The sequence below is a fragment of the Opisthocomus hoazin genome, chromosome 2 (assembly GCF_030867145.1).
Source record: "Opisthocomus hoazin isolate bOpiHoa1 chromosome 2, bOpiHoa1.hap1, whole genome shotgun sequence".
NCBI lineage: Eukaryota > Metazoa > Chordata > Aves > Opisthocomiformes > Opisthocomidae > Opisthocomus > Opisthocomus hoazin.
The window spans coordinates 24,789,643-24,807,396 of record NC_134415.1 but is presented as its reverse complement, the minus strand read 5'-3'; the positions used below and the strand labels follow the sequence as shown (position 1 = coordinate 24,807,396).

The window sequence follows — 17,754 nt, the reverse complement described above, 5'->3', positions numbered from 1 at the left end:
GCCTCGTGAGTCAATGGAGACCAAAAAGCTGCTGTGACCTATGGTCTTGGTTTGTATCAAAGGACCCAACAGATACAGCCTAAGGACACTGCACCCAAAGGCAGGGATACTCAAGAAATCCATATAAATTTGAAGGCAATAAGCAAGGATCTCTGGCAGGAATCCACACTTTTAGATTTTTTTTTTTTAATTGGAGTAATTTTGTTACTGATGCTTTCCTTCTCAGTGACCTTCCGCATGACTATATTTAGTGAATACACTCCTGGGATTGTTTTTCTCTTTTATATGGCATCTGTATAATAGCATCCTTATATAGCATCAAGGATTCAAGATGCTATTCTAATAAATGGCCCCAATTTTACTCATTCATAGCATCCCATCAAATGACATCAAGTTCAAATATTAAACCCTAACAACAAAAGTCATGGTTAGAGGCAGTGCTGTCTTGGCGCAGCCAGTACAGCTAACAAAGCCTTTAGCAATGTAGAAAAGACTATCTTCTAAGTGCTGCATTCTCTATGAGCCTCTCTAAACTGAAGAGTAAAAAAAGTTGTATTTGAACACTTAATACTTAAAATTATATCAGACTCAATAGATAAGATACATTCGTGCTACAGAGAAATGCCATGTTGTATGCTTGCACTGTTGCCTGTGTACAGCTTTTGATTTGTGTTTCAGTCTTGGATTATGTGTTTTTTGGGAGCAGCGTTGTAATTTTGTTCTGTGGCTGTAAAGCACTTAGTACAACAGAAGCCTGGTCCTCACTGTAGTTCCTAGGTGCTACTTCAATATTGGTAAAAGAGCAGCAAAAAGAAATATAAAAACGGAAGTGGAGGATTTCTGAGGTACAAGGGAAAGAATACAAATTTTAAACTCCTGGATATCCTAGATTTTCATGAACCTCTTTACTGTTTTCTTTTTAAAATTCTTATGGCAAACAAGTATATAAAATCTTCTCCAACACAGCAAGAATCGATCGTATTTGGGGGGTTCTGTGTATTTACAGCTGCATCTCAGATTGCTAGGAGGTGCAAGTGCTGAGAATACCTGTAAAATAGTAAGTGTTGAAACATTAAAAAACCCTTCTGCTTCCAGAATATTTTAGAAGTTCTTCCAGAAAAACACTAAACACTTCTAAAATATATGAACGTGTGGACAGCTGCTTCATTTCTTCACTGACTGATTTTTTGTAAAACTTTTAAAACTAATAAATAAGTAAAAACGCTCATGAGTTCTAAACAAAAAGTAATTAATTTTCATAATAATACAGTAGGCTAGTGCCAGAATAGTTCATAATTCAGTGATCTCTTAAAATATTCAAACTTTTTTGGTAAAAGAACATTAGTTGTGATTATTTTTTGAAGTACTTTTCAAATGGCTGCATTTAAAGAATCACCAGAGTGTCTCAGATCTGTAAACAATAGTGCAAACATTGCACTGGTGAAACTTCTGGTTGTTTTGAAATTCCAGAATGAACAGCATGTTGATGGTGGGGTTTTTTTTAATACAAATACATTTCAGCAAACTTGAAGCTAAATTTAATCCATTTTTCCAGATTTGTTCCTATAAATAATCCCTGAGGAATACTGTATGTGTTACTTGGCTTTTTCATTCTGTTCTGACAGTTGTCCATAGTTGTAATAGATATTCAGTTGCTGAAGAATAACTCTGTGTAGGTTTAACTTGATTTTTTGCCTCAGACTAACTTCTGGATCAAATATTCAAATCTTCTATTGAGTGAAACTCCTAGGTTCTAAATGGCAGACTTCTCAGTAGCCAAACATTGTTAAAGGAAAAAAGTTTTTGCTGAGGTACAATACCAATATGAATAGCCACAGAATTAATTTGTTAAAAATAACACATTTTATAAACATTTGTGTTTTGACCACTAGTTCATGAAATATAGCAACAAGACAAGCAAATTTTATTACGTTGTTTTATGCATCTAATTCTGTATTCACATCAAAAAAACACATTTATTACCTTTTCAAATTATGGTATACATTTTTCTTTACAGATAAGCAAACAATATATAAAATTAATGTTCTATAAAATTATAATCCTTTGCATTTGTAAAGAATAAAGGAGTCTAAAATGTGTAGTTGCAAACATTCACATTTTATTAATCTAACCAAAGATTTATATTCTCCTACTTCTGCGGCTCTTTTAAATTTCTTCTCAAGCAGATTGTCAGTCCTGGTTGCTCACTGTGCAGCCTTCTTGATGCTTATCCTATCCTGTCATCTGCAAAAGACACTCCCCTGTGTTGCACTTCACAGGCTATACATCATATTAGTTTTTCACTATGAAACCAGAGTTTTGTTGTTTCTTCCATGTGGGCTGGGGCAGCTCTCCAGCTAGTGAAAACTGTTACAGCTGTAGCAAAGCTGGAAGACCTTTCTCACTAAGTCTACCTATTTTAAACGGGGATCTGTTTTACGTAGCAAGTTTAACTAGCATCACGTATACTGGCCTGCACGTTTGCTTTTACAAACAAATAACAGAAAATGAGAGTCAATCTTTTTTCTTAAAATCATAGTGAATTTTTTTTATAAAGCCATATAATCTTTTTTGCTATGCGTAGCTTATTTAATGTTCCAGCAAATGTCTCCTTAGAAGGTCATCTGAAAGGATAATTCTAAAATTTTCAAGGTACTTCAAATGATCAAACTTTCATCAGTAGTTTTATCCTGAACCTCTTAGGTGGGAGAAAATTCAGAGCACAACAGACCTTGTTCGTTGTGCTGGTTCCCAGGAAACTGGCTGGTTTGGCTGCTGAATTTAGCTGGCTGGTGACCGCTTCCTGGCAGACGTTCAGATCTGGTAAGATTTTTGTAGTTGTTACCCAGAGTGGAAGAGACAAGTGTTTTGAACCCATAAAGACTTCAGTTTTATTTTGGAAATGTCAGGCTTGAACGCCACAAATGCTGAAGACCGATTCCTTTACAGGCACAAACTGCATGCACGATATGAAACCCCAGGACCTTTTCCTTCAAATGCATGGGTATCAGGAAACAAATCTTACATTAACAGGATTTTTAATCTTCCTCAAACTTGCTGCTATGTGCACCAGCATAAGCCATTGTACAGTAAGAATGAATACCACATACTTAAATGGCTGATCCCTATGCTGATAAAACTGTTTAAAATCATCAGTCAATCAAATTAATCTATGTTGTTTGTTTGTTTTGGTGTGTATTCATCAAGACAATATCGTTTCTAAGTCTTGCATCAAGGGAAATGATAATCCTTCATTCTTTATGATTTTTGGGATGGTGCTTCATGTAGAACTGTAAAAGGAAAATGTACCCTAGACAGCTTTCCATTCCAGTGATCTCATTAATGATCAAATGCTTTTAAGTGGCACGCAGTACCTTGAAGGATTGCAGCCAATGTATAGTTGCCAACAGGTCAGTCCTAAGGATTATTATATGATTATACACCATATAATGTATGATTAACCTTTGTTGTCATCAAAACATACAATGGCAGTTAAAAACTCATTGGTTTGGTTTTAGTTTTAGATGAACAGAAAGGCTGGATCACAATTATATAAGCTGTCTTCATTTATCCCCAGCTTTATTATATTTGTATTTCATCTAATCTGTTCCAACTGTGAATGTTTCAGATATTGAAAGAGGTACTGCCCACGAAGTATTTTATTGTATAGGGTTCAAACTGGCAATGATTAGAAATGAGCCAGCTTTGTCTTCACTTGGCTTTGAAATGCGGTATTTCAAACTAGAATGCTGCACCCCATGTCTGCATAAAACATGGTCTCAAGTAAACTTTTAGTAGAACAGTTTCATCTGTTTAAAAGTCTGCTTATTTTTGATTACACATATAATTCATTTTTTTTAAAGTTTCACTAAAAAAACACTGGTCCATTGAAAGTAAGATGATATATATTACTAGAAGTCCAGAACCCTATTTATTTACTGTAAAATTCTGGTTTAAGGCTACTGTTGAGATCACGTTACTTAACTTGGTTTCTAAGGAAACTAAAGTCTACACACTGATACCCATACAACAGTAAAAAAGAAAAAAAAATCACCCCAGTGTCTCTCCTTAGTGGGCTTATATAGAGAGAAGTTTCAAAATAATATTTTATTACAACTCTAATTAAAAATAAAAAAATACATTAGGTCCTTCTGTCCAGATTTTGCCATATAAAAAGTGAGCATAAGCTGTTAAAAAAAAAAAAAAGCACTTATTCCTTTATATGATTATTTTCATTAGGTAATCTTTTTACACTGGGAAAGGATTCTTTAGCTGAAAAACACTTTATAAAGGATCAAAGATTTTGTTTCTATACCACAAATACCCTGGGTCTTTGAAAACTTCCTGTCCTTAGTTGCTTATACAAAATGATTCATGGTGCAAATTGGTATTCACAAGTTATTATGTGCATTAATTTATGTATTTTCCTTTGTACGGGCACCTAAAGATTAGATTTACAGGTAGTGATGAAATGCATTTTATTTTGTCTTGAAATCAAGATACTTTAAAGTATATTCACACTCTGTATGGATTTCAAACTATTGTCACTGTGATGATGGTTTGGGCGTCTTGTGGGAGGAGGGTTTATCTCAGAGTACTGGTTTGGTTAAATACAATACATGGACAAAAGACAAAGTAAGTTTTAAGGAGTTGTATGAAAAACAGTATTTTTCCCAACCATTTAAAATAGCATAGGAAAATCTGTCGGGCTAAATAGCGATTTTCTCCTTGAAAATGGTTTTGATACTGTCAAAGTAAACTTTTCATTAGAAGATGAAAATGTCATTTTCTTCAACAGCTGTGTTTAGATTAAAGTCTGAAATTTCAGTTTTGTCAAGGAAGAAATTTTTTGTGAGGAGAAAAAAATCCCATTTTGACTGACTATAATATATAATATATGCAGGATATATATAGGTACACATGCAGGAATACAGAGCCAGCATCTCCGCTGGTGTAAAACATCTATGTGTCTCTGAAGTCATGACTTGCCTAACTAACATCAGATGTGATTCTCACCTAAGAAAAAATTTTTGCTTATCTCATATTCACCTCTCTGTGGAATGCTGGAGCCGGTTTCTGAACAACGTGATTCTGATACAAAAGGTATAAATGTCGTAGTACAGGGAACTACAGAGCCAACCTTCTGAACACCAGAACACATCAGTGGCAAGAAACAGAGGTATGGCTGGAACAATACTTAATAATGTAGTCTTGAAAAACTACTGAAGGAGAAGTCAAGCTTGTCTGAGAAAGCAACTAAAATTCTCTTCAGGTCTTCAGAAAAATTGTGTTTGCGATGTTAATTCTTTAAGACTACTTAAGACTAAGACCACCTAAAATGCTAAGGAATTTTTCAGGTCTTAGGGTATTCAATGTACTGGTTGCTGACCAAAGTGGTACTTTTATTCCAGTGAGCAATTCCAGAGATGTGTTTTCTAGGTGGCACTTGTTTTACTTCTAAAGCTTTTAACAAATATGTATATAAAAGATGCTTCTACAGCACAGTAATAGTAAATGCGGTATTTTCAGGCAAGCACACCAAATTCATCTATGCTGATAACTCTGAACTTCCATGTTAATAAGAAAGCTCCCTGTTGATGTTTATTGGTACCCAAATTTGTAAAGCTGTACCTTAATGTGTTTTAGTATCTAAATGCAAATTTCTATGTAGCAGCCTTTCAGAATTATACTGAACAATGCTATTAAGCAGTACTACACAAGAAATGTAGTGAACAATATTTCAGAACCTAACTTGATTCATTTTAATTTTCTAGTTACATTGGAGAATATACCATTTTGCCAAGTGCAACTCACACTTCCATATTTTACTTTCTTTGGTATGCTCTGGGCTTTTTACAGTTGTTTTTAGAACTTCCATTAAAGTCTATCCTTCAAGTAAGGATTGCAGAATTTAAAGATGATGAAGAGTCTCATCTGAGAGGGAGCAGCTACTCTTGTTTTCTAGTGCTTTCTCCAGACTGTTTCAAGTGATAGAATCTTATAATTTGTCTTGGAGAACTTTCACTATGACATACGTGGTTAATTAAATGGAGGAGGGGGCATCTGTGCTTATGAGTATGTAACTTCAGGTGTATGGAGTTGAGCTGAATGTACATAAAATTTGAATAGCTCCCCCACTAAGCTACCAGAAAGTATTTTTAGCAATGCTTGATTTTTTTATGCTGATCTTTATAAAGTACAACACTTGCTTATGATTTGGTTTCAGAGAAGAAATTAATTGTGGCTAAGGAAGTCTTTGCTGCAACATTCAGAGGTGCACTTCTTGAAGCTTTTTTGAATTTTCAAATTCAGAGCAATGCCACTGAGTTCACTGGTTTTACGGAAGATTTGTGTGCTTCATCAAAGATCAGAATGAGGCCTTATGATTTTTTGCCCTACAGACCTATATTCTTCATCTTTCCTGAGTTACAGAACCAGCTCTACTCTTGTGAAGCTCAAAAGTAGCAGCGATTCTCCTTCAGTACCTAATTTGGTCATCTGAAATGTGAATAAAGTGGAGATACTTCAGGCAAGAAATTATCAATGCCTCTATGGAGCATTTAGATATTGAAACCTTTGAAAAACTTCTGCTACACGTTGCTTAGAATGGTATAGGATCTAATTACAGGAATGACAGATCTCAGTGTTAAGCTCACTTTTTGTTCTGCTTTTGTGTGGAAAAGCAAACTGAAGACCAAACTGGTCTGGTTGAGGACTTCTGAATCCTCTTTTGTTAATTTTGTTCTCTCAAATTTGAAAAGTCACTCCCTCTCCCTGCAAGGTGCCCAAGGCAGATGGCCATCCTTCCTGCCTGAATGGTGATGGGCTTTCTCCAGGCTGGCGAGAATGTCGTTCCATAGGACCATCCAGTCAAGGAGGACACGCGAAGGGACCTTCCACCGTTCTCTTCTAAGACAAAGCTTAGCAAGTGACTACACCAGAATGCAAGTTTGGTCAATTTAAGAATTCAGCAGAGAGGCTTCTACTGTACCTAGCGGATCGGAACTTGAGCTCATGGTAACATTGCACAAAGCTGTGATAAATGAAAGTGATCGGCAAGGCTAATAAAACGATGCCACTAACCACACAAATTCCTCCAAGAATCCTTCCTGGTACAGTGATGGGACACATGTCACCATAACCAACCGTGGTCATCGAGATGATCACCCACCAACAAGCAGCAGGAATGCTGGCATAATCCTTATTCTTTGTTCCCAAGTCCAGCCCATTTTCAAGAAGCTGGGAAAGTGCACTGAAAATTGCCATAGCAACACAGACAAAGACAAGTAGCATCACCATCTCTCTGTAACAACGCTTCAGAGTCAGACCAAGTGTTTGAAGGCCAATGAAATGACGAGCCAGTTTAATCACCCAAAAAATCCTCATCATTCTTAAGACCCTCAAGGTGACTCCAGCCCTCTGAAGCTGTGAATTTTCACCTGTGAAAACTGTCATTAGAACAGAGATGTAGTAAGGAGTAATTGCCAGTAAATCAATGATGTTGAGAGGTCTTCTGACAAACTCACACTTGTTTTTGGAGACGATGAACCTCACAATGCACTCTGCAGTGAACCAGCCTATGCAGATAGCTTCAATTATCCTGTCAAAAGAAACAAATACAGTATTTACGTTCTGTGGAAAAGCTTTAGTAGATGTTTGGATTGTTCACAGACATTACCAAATTGACAGTCAGACCTTCACAAACGACAAACAGAAAACCACGCTATTCTTCTCCTATGCATGTAGCACCAGATTTCAGCAATTAACCTGAGGATCTAGTGAGGAGTTTAAACTGATCATTGCTAAGAACTCACTTGCTGATCATTTTCTTTGAGTTATAGATTGCTGCTGGTCCTAATACTGGGCAAACAAGCCTACAAAAACTAGAACCCTACAGGAAATGGTATGCTACCAATGCCAATGTGTAACATTACCTAGAACACCTTTTTTTTTTTTTTTTTTGGTTGCTTGGGCTTTGGGGGATTTTGTTCGGTTTTTTGTTTGTTTTAAATCTGTGAGGCCTGATCCACTTGCGAATGCCAAGGACTGTGGATCAGTGAACTGGCTGGTTATGAACAGCAATGTATAGAACCAGATTGCTAAACTAAAATGGAAATGAAGATGGAGCAGGCAGAAATCAGCTTTTGCACTGCATAATCCATGTAGATTGGCTCTTCAGGAACCAACCTAAACCAGTCTGTCTGATTTGCATTCCAAAGAGGAGCTTACCTGGAACTATATTCAGAACTTTATAGGTATTGCCACTAAATACAGATGGTATTTTATTTTTCATCATTGGGTACACAAAGTAATAAGCTTGTGTCCCCCAATTTACCACTATACTCTGCATTACTGAACTTTTTATTCTGTTTTACATGTAACTCCACCTAAACTGTTTTGCAGCAAAAACATCAAGGCCACCAAAGCAACAGGGAAGATCATCTTCTTGCCAAATACAAATAATATACTTAAGAAAAGAAATCCTGGAAGGTGATTTCAGTATGTTCTTAAGTATTTTCAAGTCGCAGTGCAGTGAATGACACTTCAAAATATCTCAACTTGAAACCAGTGGAAGGTAGAAACAGAAGATGAAAATGTTGCTCTAAGATTATTTAGTAACTGTTGAGCATGTAGTCTTATGTCTCCTATATGAAAATAACCCTCTTCTTAAGAATTCAGACTGTGCTCACTTGCTTAATACTGGAGGGAATGGGATCTAATCTTTCCCTTCTTCCTTTATTTATCTTTTTTCACCAACAGTTTGAGCAAAGAAAAAGCCAATCACCAATGCCTTCTCATACCAAAAGGTCTGAAACCAAACTGATACGAGACTGGGGATTTGACAATACTACATACAACCAGAGTTCTGCTGCTGCTGCAGAGATCCTAACAAGGCAGTGTCTGTAGAAACATAATGATTTGCAAGTAATAATCCTACTGTCATTTCAAATGTAAAATTTTGCTTCCCTAACACATCTGCACCATTTTTTACCAGTTCTGAAATCTACTGTTATTATTAAGACAAAGGTCTGTTACACAATATTCTTCTGTAACTGCTGTATAGAAGTTTCATACACTAAAGTTTTGTTTATTTCTTATTAATTTCATTTCATTCATTCATTCACTTTAGTTTTATGCTAAAAAATGGAGAAAACAGTAACGGTCAGTTGATATAAAGTCGTAAGGTACATTGTAATTCCAGCCACAGCAAATTTAAATAAACATAAATTAATTACTTAATGAAATCGTTATTCACATTAAATCAGACCTTGTTTTTCTTGCTTCATGAATAACAACGAAAGTTTTGTAAGCAAGTGGCCTTTCTTCATAAAGGGCTTATAAAACACTTGTTCATGTTAACACCTGGTAATGGAAAGACCTGTGAATTTCAAAAATAGCCTGCTCTTGAGAATTATGTGTTCTCTTAAAAATTAAGCTTTTGAAAATACTAGTGCTTCTTTTAATAATGACAGTGAGTGATAACTACCTCAGATACAGTTTTCATTTATTTTAAAAAATGCTCAGCTCATAATGTCTTCTAAACAAAAGTCATGTACAGAATATATAGAAGTTATTCTATGAATGTGGATTATCGTTCCTTTATGTTGAAAAAGATTAAGAAAAAAATGTTAATGGGTAAGTTCTCTTAAATTCCTTTTACACATGATGAGGAAATACCTAAGACTTTCCCTAGTAAAATCAGTCAAACAGCAACATCATGGTAATGGACACACTGATGAAGTCTGAATGTACTTATATGTTGGCTGGTTGAGATCTGATGTAACGACTGAAAGAAAAATTGTATCTGGATAGGAAGTTTCAGCCAGGAATATTCAGTAATTCCAACAGACTCGATTTCATTACATTTTATGAGATTTGTCTGGTAGTGCTGCCTGTATCCTATGACATGGAGCCTTTAAATGAAAAAGCAATTTGTAATTATACAATTTAAAGCTTTTTTACTCAGTATTTCCTCCTGATGCCCTGATAATATTGGAAATGTGATTCCTCCATTCTGTCACAAATTAGGCATGTTATTATCTCTGAGTCGAGCCTTAAGGAAGTTAGGTCCCGACTGTTGTGATTCGGTAGAAGTTGTCTTTATGAATCAACATTGATTCAGTGGCCCGGTCTAGCTTTGGGGAATAGTTGTGCAAGCAAAAATCCATGAAATGTGATTGATCCGTTGCTTTACTCCAGCAGTTCCTACCACAAGAGATAGTATAAATCACTTCTACTTCAGTAGGAAGTGCTGAAGAAGCCTTTTATTGTAGAATGGACTTGAAGAGAGCTAAGGAACATCACTGATGCAAAAATGACAAAGCAAGATCAAGACAGTGGGAGATGCATTACTGCCACTCCATTGTATACTGCACTTCCGTTTGTCCATTTTACATCTACCCTTCTTTCTTATCAATTATACGCAGCCTGGCTAGGGAGAAGATAATGAAGAAGGGCGTCCCATTTTTTTTTCTTTCCTCTCCTTACTTCTCAGCCACCAGTGAAACATTTTTTATTTTTCCTCTCTTGTTACTTCTTTTTGCCTGTGTAGATGGATTTTGGCAGTCCTGGTGAATCATGTAAAAGTGTGTGCTTTGGTGAGAGGAACTAGAAACCTCTGGCCTGTTTGGAATTCTGGAGTGCTACATACTACGTTTCCACTTTCAGATCAAGTCTCTCTCTCCCTCTCCTTGTAGTGACTTATCTTTATGGCTAACCTTGTTAATGGATAAATAACATCTAATAAGGAAAGCAAATTTAACAGTTAGTCCTCAAGAGTATGAAGTTAAGCCAAATAAAATGCATGCACTTGGAAGACTAAAGTTATTTTACCTTCTGTAATTCTTAATTGCTGCATATTCATGGGACAGACTGCCTTTTATTGCCTATTCCTGGATTAATTCTGTATTAAAATCTATAACTATATAATTAAATAATGAGCTTTATTTGGTAAAACGTAATAACTATCTTATAAACAGCCATCACAGTTTTTGGTTGGGTTTTTTTTCCCTCATCAGGTCAGTATTAGAATAGCTGGTATTCAAAAAGGAGAGGAGAAATTAAAGAAAAAACAAACTCATTAAGTGTTTCCTTGAAGATTCCCCACAAAATTTATGAATAATCAGAGCAAATACTAAATCCTAATTTTTACTCAGTTACAGGTTAGTTCTGCTCAAACTTACTGTTCATTGTCCCACACCTAAGCACATGAAAAAGGGTTTTTCTCCTAAAATATTAAGCCTCTTGGTACTTAACAGGCTTTCAAGATTGCTCTAATGAGTCTTTTGTCCACAAATGGAAAATCAAGCCTTTGTGAGCCTGGTGTCTACTGTAATCCCATCGCTGTTCAATTTTCTGTTCCATCTGATAACTTCCTTTCAGAATAAGCTATTTTATGTATGAGTTAAATCACTTCAGAAATTATTTTTTAAATTACTAAAAAGACTAGTTTGTTATTAATAAAAAATCACATTGTGAATGTCTTAGCATATTTCAACTTAGCATTATTCCTTGCTCCAGCGTGCCAATTTGTATACATTCAATATCCCCTGGTGAGTTGGTTGACATCTAGCCAAAATACTCGTTAGTGGCACTATTATCTATTAAGCTTGTAAATAAAACATACACATCAACGGGACACATGAGGAAAACAGATGATATGATTAAAGACAGTATATGACAGATTTAAGATTAAAGTCTGGCAGCACTGATTTGTTGAATTGTTGCTAAAGCCTATTTCCATGTAAAGCGCATTAAACCTGAAAAACGTCCAAGCAGTAGCCAGAATGATCAAATTCCTGCTCAGGAAGACTCCTAGTCATTTCAGCAAATGCCTTTTTTTTTCAATCCTTTTGAAATCAACAGGGTTTCCGTCTCACTACAAACTGTAGAGTAAGGGCCACAGAACAGCTAGTTTCCCTGCATTAAAAACCTTGCTGCCCTTTTTCCATTCTGTCCCTGCTTTGGTAGCAGTAACATGTCTCGATGCATTAAACTCCTGTGACTTATGTGGGAGGCTGTAATGACCCAGCGCTCCCCAGGGAAGGCGCAAATGTGTTTCACAGCTCTCGGAGGACACCTGGATACGAACATCTCAAGCCCTGGGGTCCTCCGCATTTTTTCCATATACTTTGAACACAAGTGGAACCTAGCCCTGGTGAGTTCGTTAAGGTTCTCCTGTGGCCAGGCAGTGATACATGTCTGTTCTTTGTGTTATCTCTATTTTTCAAAAAGCTCATAAATTCATTAGAAGTATCCACATCCATGTTTTTAACTTAGGTCTGTAGTTCCCTTTTTTACCTTCAATCTACTGTTTTAACATGGCAAAAATGTGGTGTTCAGGTTAGAGCTTACCCAGGAAAGTTGTTCTTATTTTTTTTTAACAGATGTTGGACATGAGCATTTGGGTGTTCTCAAATGCCACCACCATAAAGGAATAATTATTTTTGTGTGTCTAAAATTCAAATGCAAGTTTTTAAGCTGATGTTTTGCAGAGATGAAAAAAAGCCCACTGGCATCTGTTGAGGGATGCTGTTTGGAGAAGTCACTGTGTTTATTTGCTTTTGCTACAGAACACAGCAATCATATAGGCTTGATGACCCAGTGATTCTTTCAATACAAATTTAATCATGATTAGTAAGTGGAAAAGGGGCAGCAGTCTCTCCCTTGTGCTAACAAGCTACTTGTATTTAGTGTTCGAAAAATATGTTACAGGCAGGTAGCTAGAACTGTGCTGGCAGTAAGTCAAGCAGCTTCAAATGAGTTCCTATTACAGGCTTGAGAAGCTCTCCCCAGAAGATTATGCTTACGATCAGTTTATGGACGGGTCCCTGATCAGAGACTCACAGTATGCATCTGCTGGCACAGTTCAGAGGAGAGCAAAGATGACTTGAAATTGCCAGAAGCAACAGAAGGGGAGACAGGTGTCCCTGCTGCCTGCTCCTAAACTCTGCATATCTGATGCAAATCTTCAGCTCTGGTAAGTGAAACGTGCCAAGGCAGGGAAGAGAGCAAAAATCTTGAAAGGCAAGAAATGTAATAATTCATCCTGAGAACGGACCTGGTGAAGGCTATCCCTCTGCAAATCAGAGAATTAGACTGTCAGTGTCTGTAAGATCTGTCAAATTCAGAGGCCGGATTCCCCATCCCGCTCCCCCTAAGGCAGCTTACTCGTGGAGTTCTCTGTTGCTCTCTAAAGGGGGTTACTCCAAAGGATCAGAAACAGCCGTAGGCTGTTCACCCTTTGAGAGTGTGGTCACCACGAAAAGCTGTAACAACCTAATGGTTTCTGAGAAGAGTTTGGTGCACTCAGTCACTCTTCTGGTGAAAAGGTGTTCATACAAGAAAAATAAACACACCTGGTATTGGCTGGCAGCCACAGGAACCCTCACTAAAAAAAAACTCATTAAAGAGGCTGATTTTGTAAATTGCAGAATTAGCAACCCCCCCACTTCTAGAGATGATGTCCAGGTAAGCTGGAGACGCACCGCTAGAGCTGTGTCCACTACAGCTGCCCAGAGCGGTTCTGGGGACGGTTACCACAGTTCAGCCACAGAAATTATCCATGTGGCACCTTTCTGAACTGTAGCATAACACTGAGGGAAGGACAGGGGGGTTTATTAGTAAGCATGTGAGAGACCAAAAATAATCAAAGTCGCTGAATTTCATGAGGTAGTTCTCACCTCTTCCAAGCTGTGGCTTGTGCTGATCTGAATAGTCGGTTACATCCAAAGTCTACAGTCTAAGGACTTCCAGAGAAGCCTATTCAATTTTTATTTCTGAAACTTCTCAAAATGTTTTTAGAATAATGTGAAGTCTTCATACTAGTAATTACAGTGCGCTGTGAGTCGAAACTCACTTGTACACAGCATTAATGTCACAATTTCTCTTTACAAAGAAGATTAAATTATTGTATTATCATGTTAGTTAGAATTTCTTTATTCCAGTGAGTAACCTTGGTTAGTGAACAAAAGATGGAATTTGGCTTCAAATTTTTAAATGCATCAGAAACTAGTGGCCAGATTCTTAAAAGCCGTCTCACCTAAGACAGACAGTATTGCTCGAGTACGCAATCCCAGATGCTCCTGTGTGATTTGTCTGGTCAAACTTTCAAATATGCCACTTAGCTACTTAGTTTTTGAAAACCCAACTCATCTGAAAATGAAATAACTACAAACAAAAGACAATATAAACAAATAAAGGGAAATAAAGTCAGGCGACAACTGGGCACCTTAGGTCAAATCCTATGGCAAGTGTCAGTGGTTGTGACTTTACTGGATCACTCATTTAAAAGCAACTGTAGCTCACACCTTTTTTTTTCCAGATAAAACAGGCTTTTCAGTCATGATGCAGCACGTACAACAAAGAAAGGAGCGGCTCCCGTGAGAGAACAAGGCCACCTCAACTGGCTGTGGACAGAAAGGAACGTCCTGGTATCTGTTCTCCATGTGTTCACCATTAAATTGCTATCAGTTCCCGTGCAGGGAGAGCACACGGGTGAATTCACACGTGAAATGAGCCAGCCTGTATCGGTGTTTACATGCTTTTGCAAGAAGATGGTTAGAAACTGGTCAGCTGCAACTTTTACAGTGATCTCTCTTTTTTGTTGTAATTCCATGGAGTACTACAAGTGGTACTGAAGAAACTCATCCTACCATCGATAGTGGTCCTTCTGGTTTTAAAAGCAGCCTTCGCTGCCCTGGTGAAGTGCTTGGCTGCACTGTACCTTACCAAGTATGTAGGACATTATCCTTCAAACACTCGGTATACGACATGAAATCGTTCAGAAGAGTAGAATTATGTGTGTCTATAATACACACATGTTCTTGAAGACAAAGGCACTATAAAAGAAAAATTACACGTCATATGCCTTGCTTCTCTGCAAGTTGAACTCTTTCAGTAAGAGAAAAATTGTTGACTCCCACACCATGAAGATGTGAATAAAGATACAGCCAATGTTGTTAATGCTATGGTGGTGTTGCATCTATTTTCCCCTTTCTGTGGAGGGTATCTAAGCAATTTGCTGCCTTACAAAAAGATCACCCAGAGCATCCACCCTTTGAAATAACCTTGCAAAGCTTAAGGAAGGCTTTTTAACTGGAAGAACCTGCAAGAGCAACTTTTGATGTATCCGAATCTAAGCAGGAATCAACAGCTTCTCAATCTGTACCTGCCTTCTTTTTGTTCATACAATTACTCCTTTGGCTCAGCTACAACCAGAAATACAGGTGCAGTTTTCCATTAAGCTAATGGAAACTATGAAAATACTTTCCAAGGAATTAATTTGGCTACTATGATATAATATATCACATTCCACTTAACTCTGTGGTAAAAGATGATGATTTCATAATGACAAGGCTGCGATTTCACTGTAGGGCGCTGTTAGCGGAGCAGAGGCTGAAAACTTTTTGTTGAATTTGTCTGTTGTATCGTTGAATACCCTGTCTGTCCCTTTCTGGAGGGAGAAGCCAGCAAATACAAGAAACGTGTACTTCTTTCTTTCTATGTCAGTCTCAATTTATGGGAGAAATCCTGTCAGAGTGGTCTTGATTCTGTTCTCCAGGGAACAGAAGAGAGAGAGAGCAAGCAAGGATACTTAAGTCAGCAGAGTTGCATCGATGTAACCCTAAGCTGAGGTCACAAAGAAGATGAAAAAGGGTTTGTACTTAGTAGTAAGGCTCGGGATGGAGCCTTATACCCCATGCCCTGGTTTCTGCAACTGTTTTGCAACGTGCTGACACATGTTTTAGCTAAAGGAAATGTAAACATCTGTTACATTCATACACTGGGGTGCTTACGTGATGCATTTGCAAGAGCTTAATGCGCAGTTTGATCCTCTCCTGTGTTCCCCACGCAGAGGATCTGAGACGGAGAGAGGAACCGGGGCAAGGCTGTTCCCGCATACAAGATTTTACAAGAGCAGAACGGTAACAGGCGCTGGATCTGCTCCAGCAGAAGGACCTGTACGAATACACGCATCGCACATACAGCGTTGTGCTTTCCCCAACGGAAAAGAGAAGAGAGTTGTGTTCTTTCGGGGTTTTTCTTCCCTTTCCCCCCCCAATCCTGAGGCCTGATATGATTTCCCGAGTGCATGAACTTTTCCAAGCGGGTACGGAGTCCCGCGGCTCCTACAAGGGGGGGAATGAGAGCTCCCAGGCCCCGCACAGGCGGAGGCACCCTTACCGATCAGGGGAGCTGTACTCCGACGGCACCCGCTCCGCTGCCAGACCCCCCCCCCCCCCCCGGCCGGGCCCGCGGAGCCACCGGGCAGCGACCGGCGGGAGCCGCAGCTCCGGGGCAGCGCCCGCCCCCCCCCGGCTCCCCAGTTCTGAGCCGGGGTTTTGTGGCGCCCGGGCCATCTCCGCCGTCGGCTGGGGACCGTCAGGACGAGGGGCAGGACACACTGGACGGGACACACGGGGACCGGACAGCGGGAAAATAAAGGATCCTCCTACCCTGAGGGCTCCCTGACTGACTCTGCTGTGTACCTGCTCTGCTCCTCCACGCTGCGGTTCTCCGGCGCCCGCCACTCGGGCAGGGTGCTGGCGCACAGCACCACCATGGACACGATGACGAAGAGGATGGAGACGGTGGCCAGGACCTGGGCGGCCAGGGAAGACGTGGGCTCCTCGAAAGTCCTCCTCATCCTCTCCAGCCACTTCCCGCCCTCGGCTCCTGGGGGCCGCCGGCCCTTGCCCTGGGGGCCGCCGCCCGCCTCCCCCGGCGGCTCCTCCGCCGCGTAGTAGGTGCACGTCTCGGACATGCGGTCGTCGAGGCGGCGCTGGCAGCAGTAGTCGAGGTGGGAGCCCTCCAGCCCCCAGTAGATCATCTCGTTGTAGAAGGAGAGCTCGCACATGTGCGGCACGAAGCGCAGGTGGCCGTGCCGCACGTACAGCATGATGAAGCCGAAGGCCTCCGAGTGCCGGTCGAAGAAGTACTCGTTCCGCTCCCGGTCGTAGTCGTCGCACACCTCCAGCACGTCCTGCTCCGAGAGGCAGCCGTGCAGGCGGCTCACCCGCCGCAGCGGGAAATCCTTCAGCACCTCCCGGGAGAAGGAGTACCGGGTGCCCCCGACGTTCAACACCACCGCGGGGCCGCGGCCAAAGTTCATGGCTTGGGCGGGACGGCGGAGGGGAAGGGCGGGCGGCGCAGGGCAGGGCGGCAGGGCTCCGGCTCCGCTCGCAGCGCTGGCGGCTCCCGCTCGGCGACGGGGCGGGCGGGGAGGCGGCGAGGGGCGGCGGGAGAGGCGCGCCGGGGGCCGCGCAGGGGACGGGGCGCGGCGGAGGCCGCGCGTCCCCTCGGCGACGCCGCTCGCAGGTGCGGCCGCGGCCTCAGCGCCGGCGGGAGGGAGCGGCCGCGGGGCCCCGCCGGGGCGGGGGCGCGGCCGCGGGCATGGCGCGGCCGGGGAGCTCCGCGCCCGCCGCTCCGCTCCGCTCCGCCGGTGCCGGCTGCCGGGCGGGGGACGGGCGGGCGGGAGGCGGCGCGGCGGCGGGTGGGGACACGCCTCCTCCCCCGCCCGCGCAGACGGCGGAGCGCGGCGCGGGGTCTGCCGCGGGGCTCCGGCCCGTCCCTTCCGGGACCCCTGCAGGCACAGGGCTGCGGCTGCAGCGGGGGAGACCCCGGCCCCGCCGGCCCCGCCGCCCGCCCCGCGGACCAGCACGCGGGCGAAGTTGCCCACCAGACCCGGGGACCGCTCCGGGGGCGGTGCGTGTCGCCCCCCCCCCTCCCGGAGAGCTGGCAGTGAAGCGTTTG

At 41.1% G+C, this 17,754-nt stretch overlaps 1 protein-coding gene across 3 annotated transcripts; it reads right to left on the bottom strand.

Annotated features, from left to right (window-relative positions):
- Positions 1-1,950: 1,950 nt before the first annotated feature.
- On the bottom strand, positions 1,951-17,240 carry KCNG3 (potassium voltage-gated channel modifier subfamily G member 3). 3 transcript variants are annotated; one of them, XM_075412902.1, is made up of 3 exons: positions 16,458-17,197; positions 7,527-7,600; positions 1,951-7,448 (listed from the first exon to the last, which is right to left on the bottom strand). In XM_075412902.1, the coding sequence occupies exons 1-3, from the start codon at positions 17,111-17,113 to the stop codon at positions 6,955-6,957; spliced, it is 1,224 nt and encodes a 407-aa protein (XP_075269017.1). In that variant the 5' UTR covers positions 17,114-17,197; the 3' UTR covers positions 1,951-6,954. The 3 variants fall into 3 exon arrangements, with proteins under 3 accessions (XP_075269017.1, XP_075269018.1, XP_075269016.1); XM_075412903.1 differs by having other exon boundaries at positions 1,951-7,600; positions 16,458-17,240; XM_075412901.1 differs by having other exon boundaries at positions 1,951-7,600; positions 16,491-17,197.
- Between the last annotated feature and the right edge of the window lie 514 nt (positions 17,241-17,754).

Bases quoted from the DNA above. Each gene is read 5' to 3' on its own strand.
- KCNG3 (XM_075412903.1), bottom strand. From the start codon at position 17,113: ATGAACTTTGGCCGCGGCCCCGCGGTGGTGTTGAACGTCGGGGGCACC. The intron at 7,601-16,457 runs GTAGGAGGATCC...TTCTTTTGACAG, and splicing joins TCAGTCAGGGAGCCCTCAGG to GATAATTGAAGCTATCTGCA.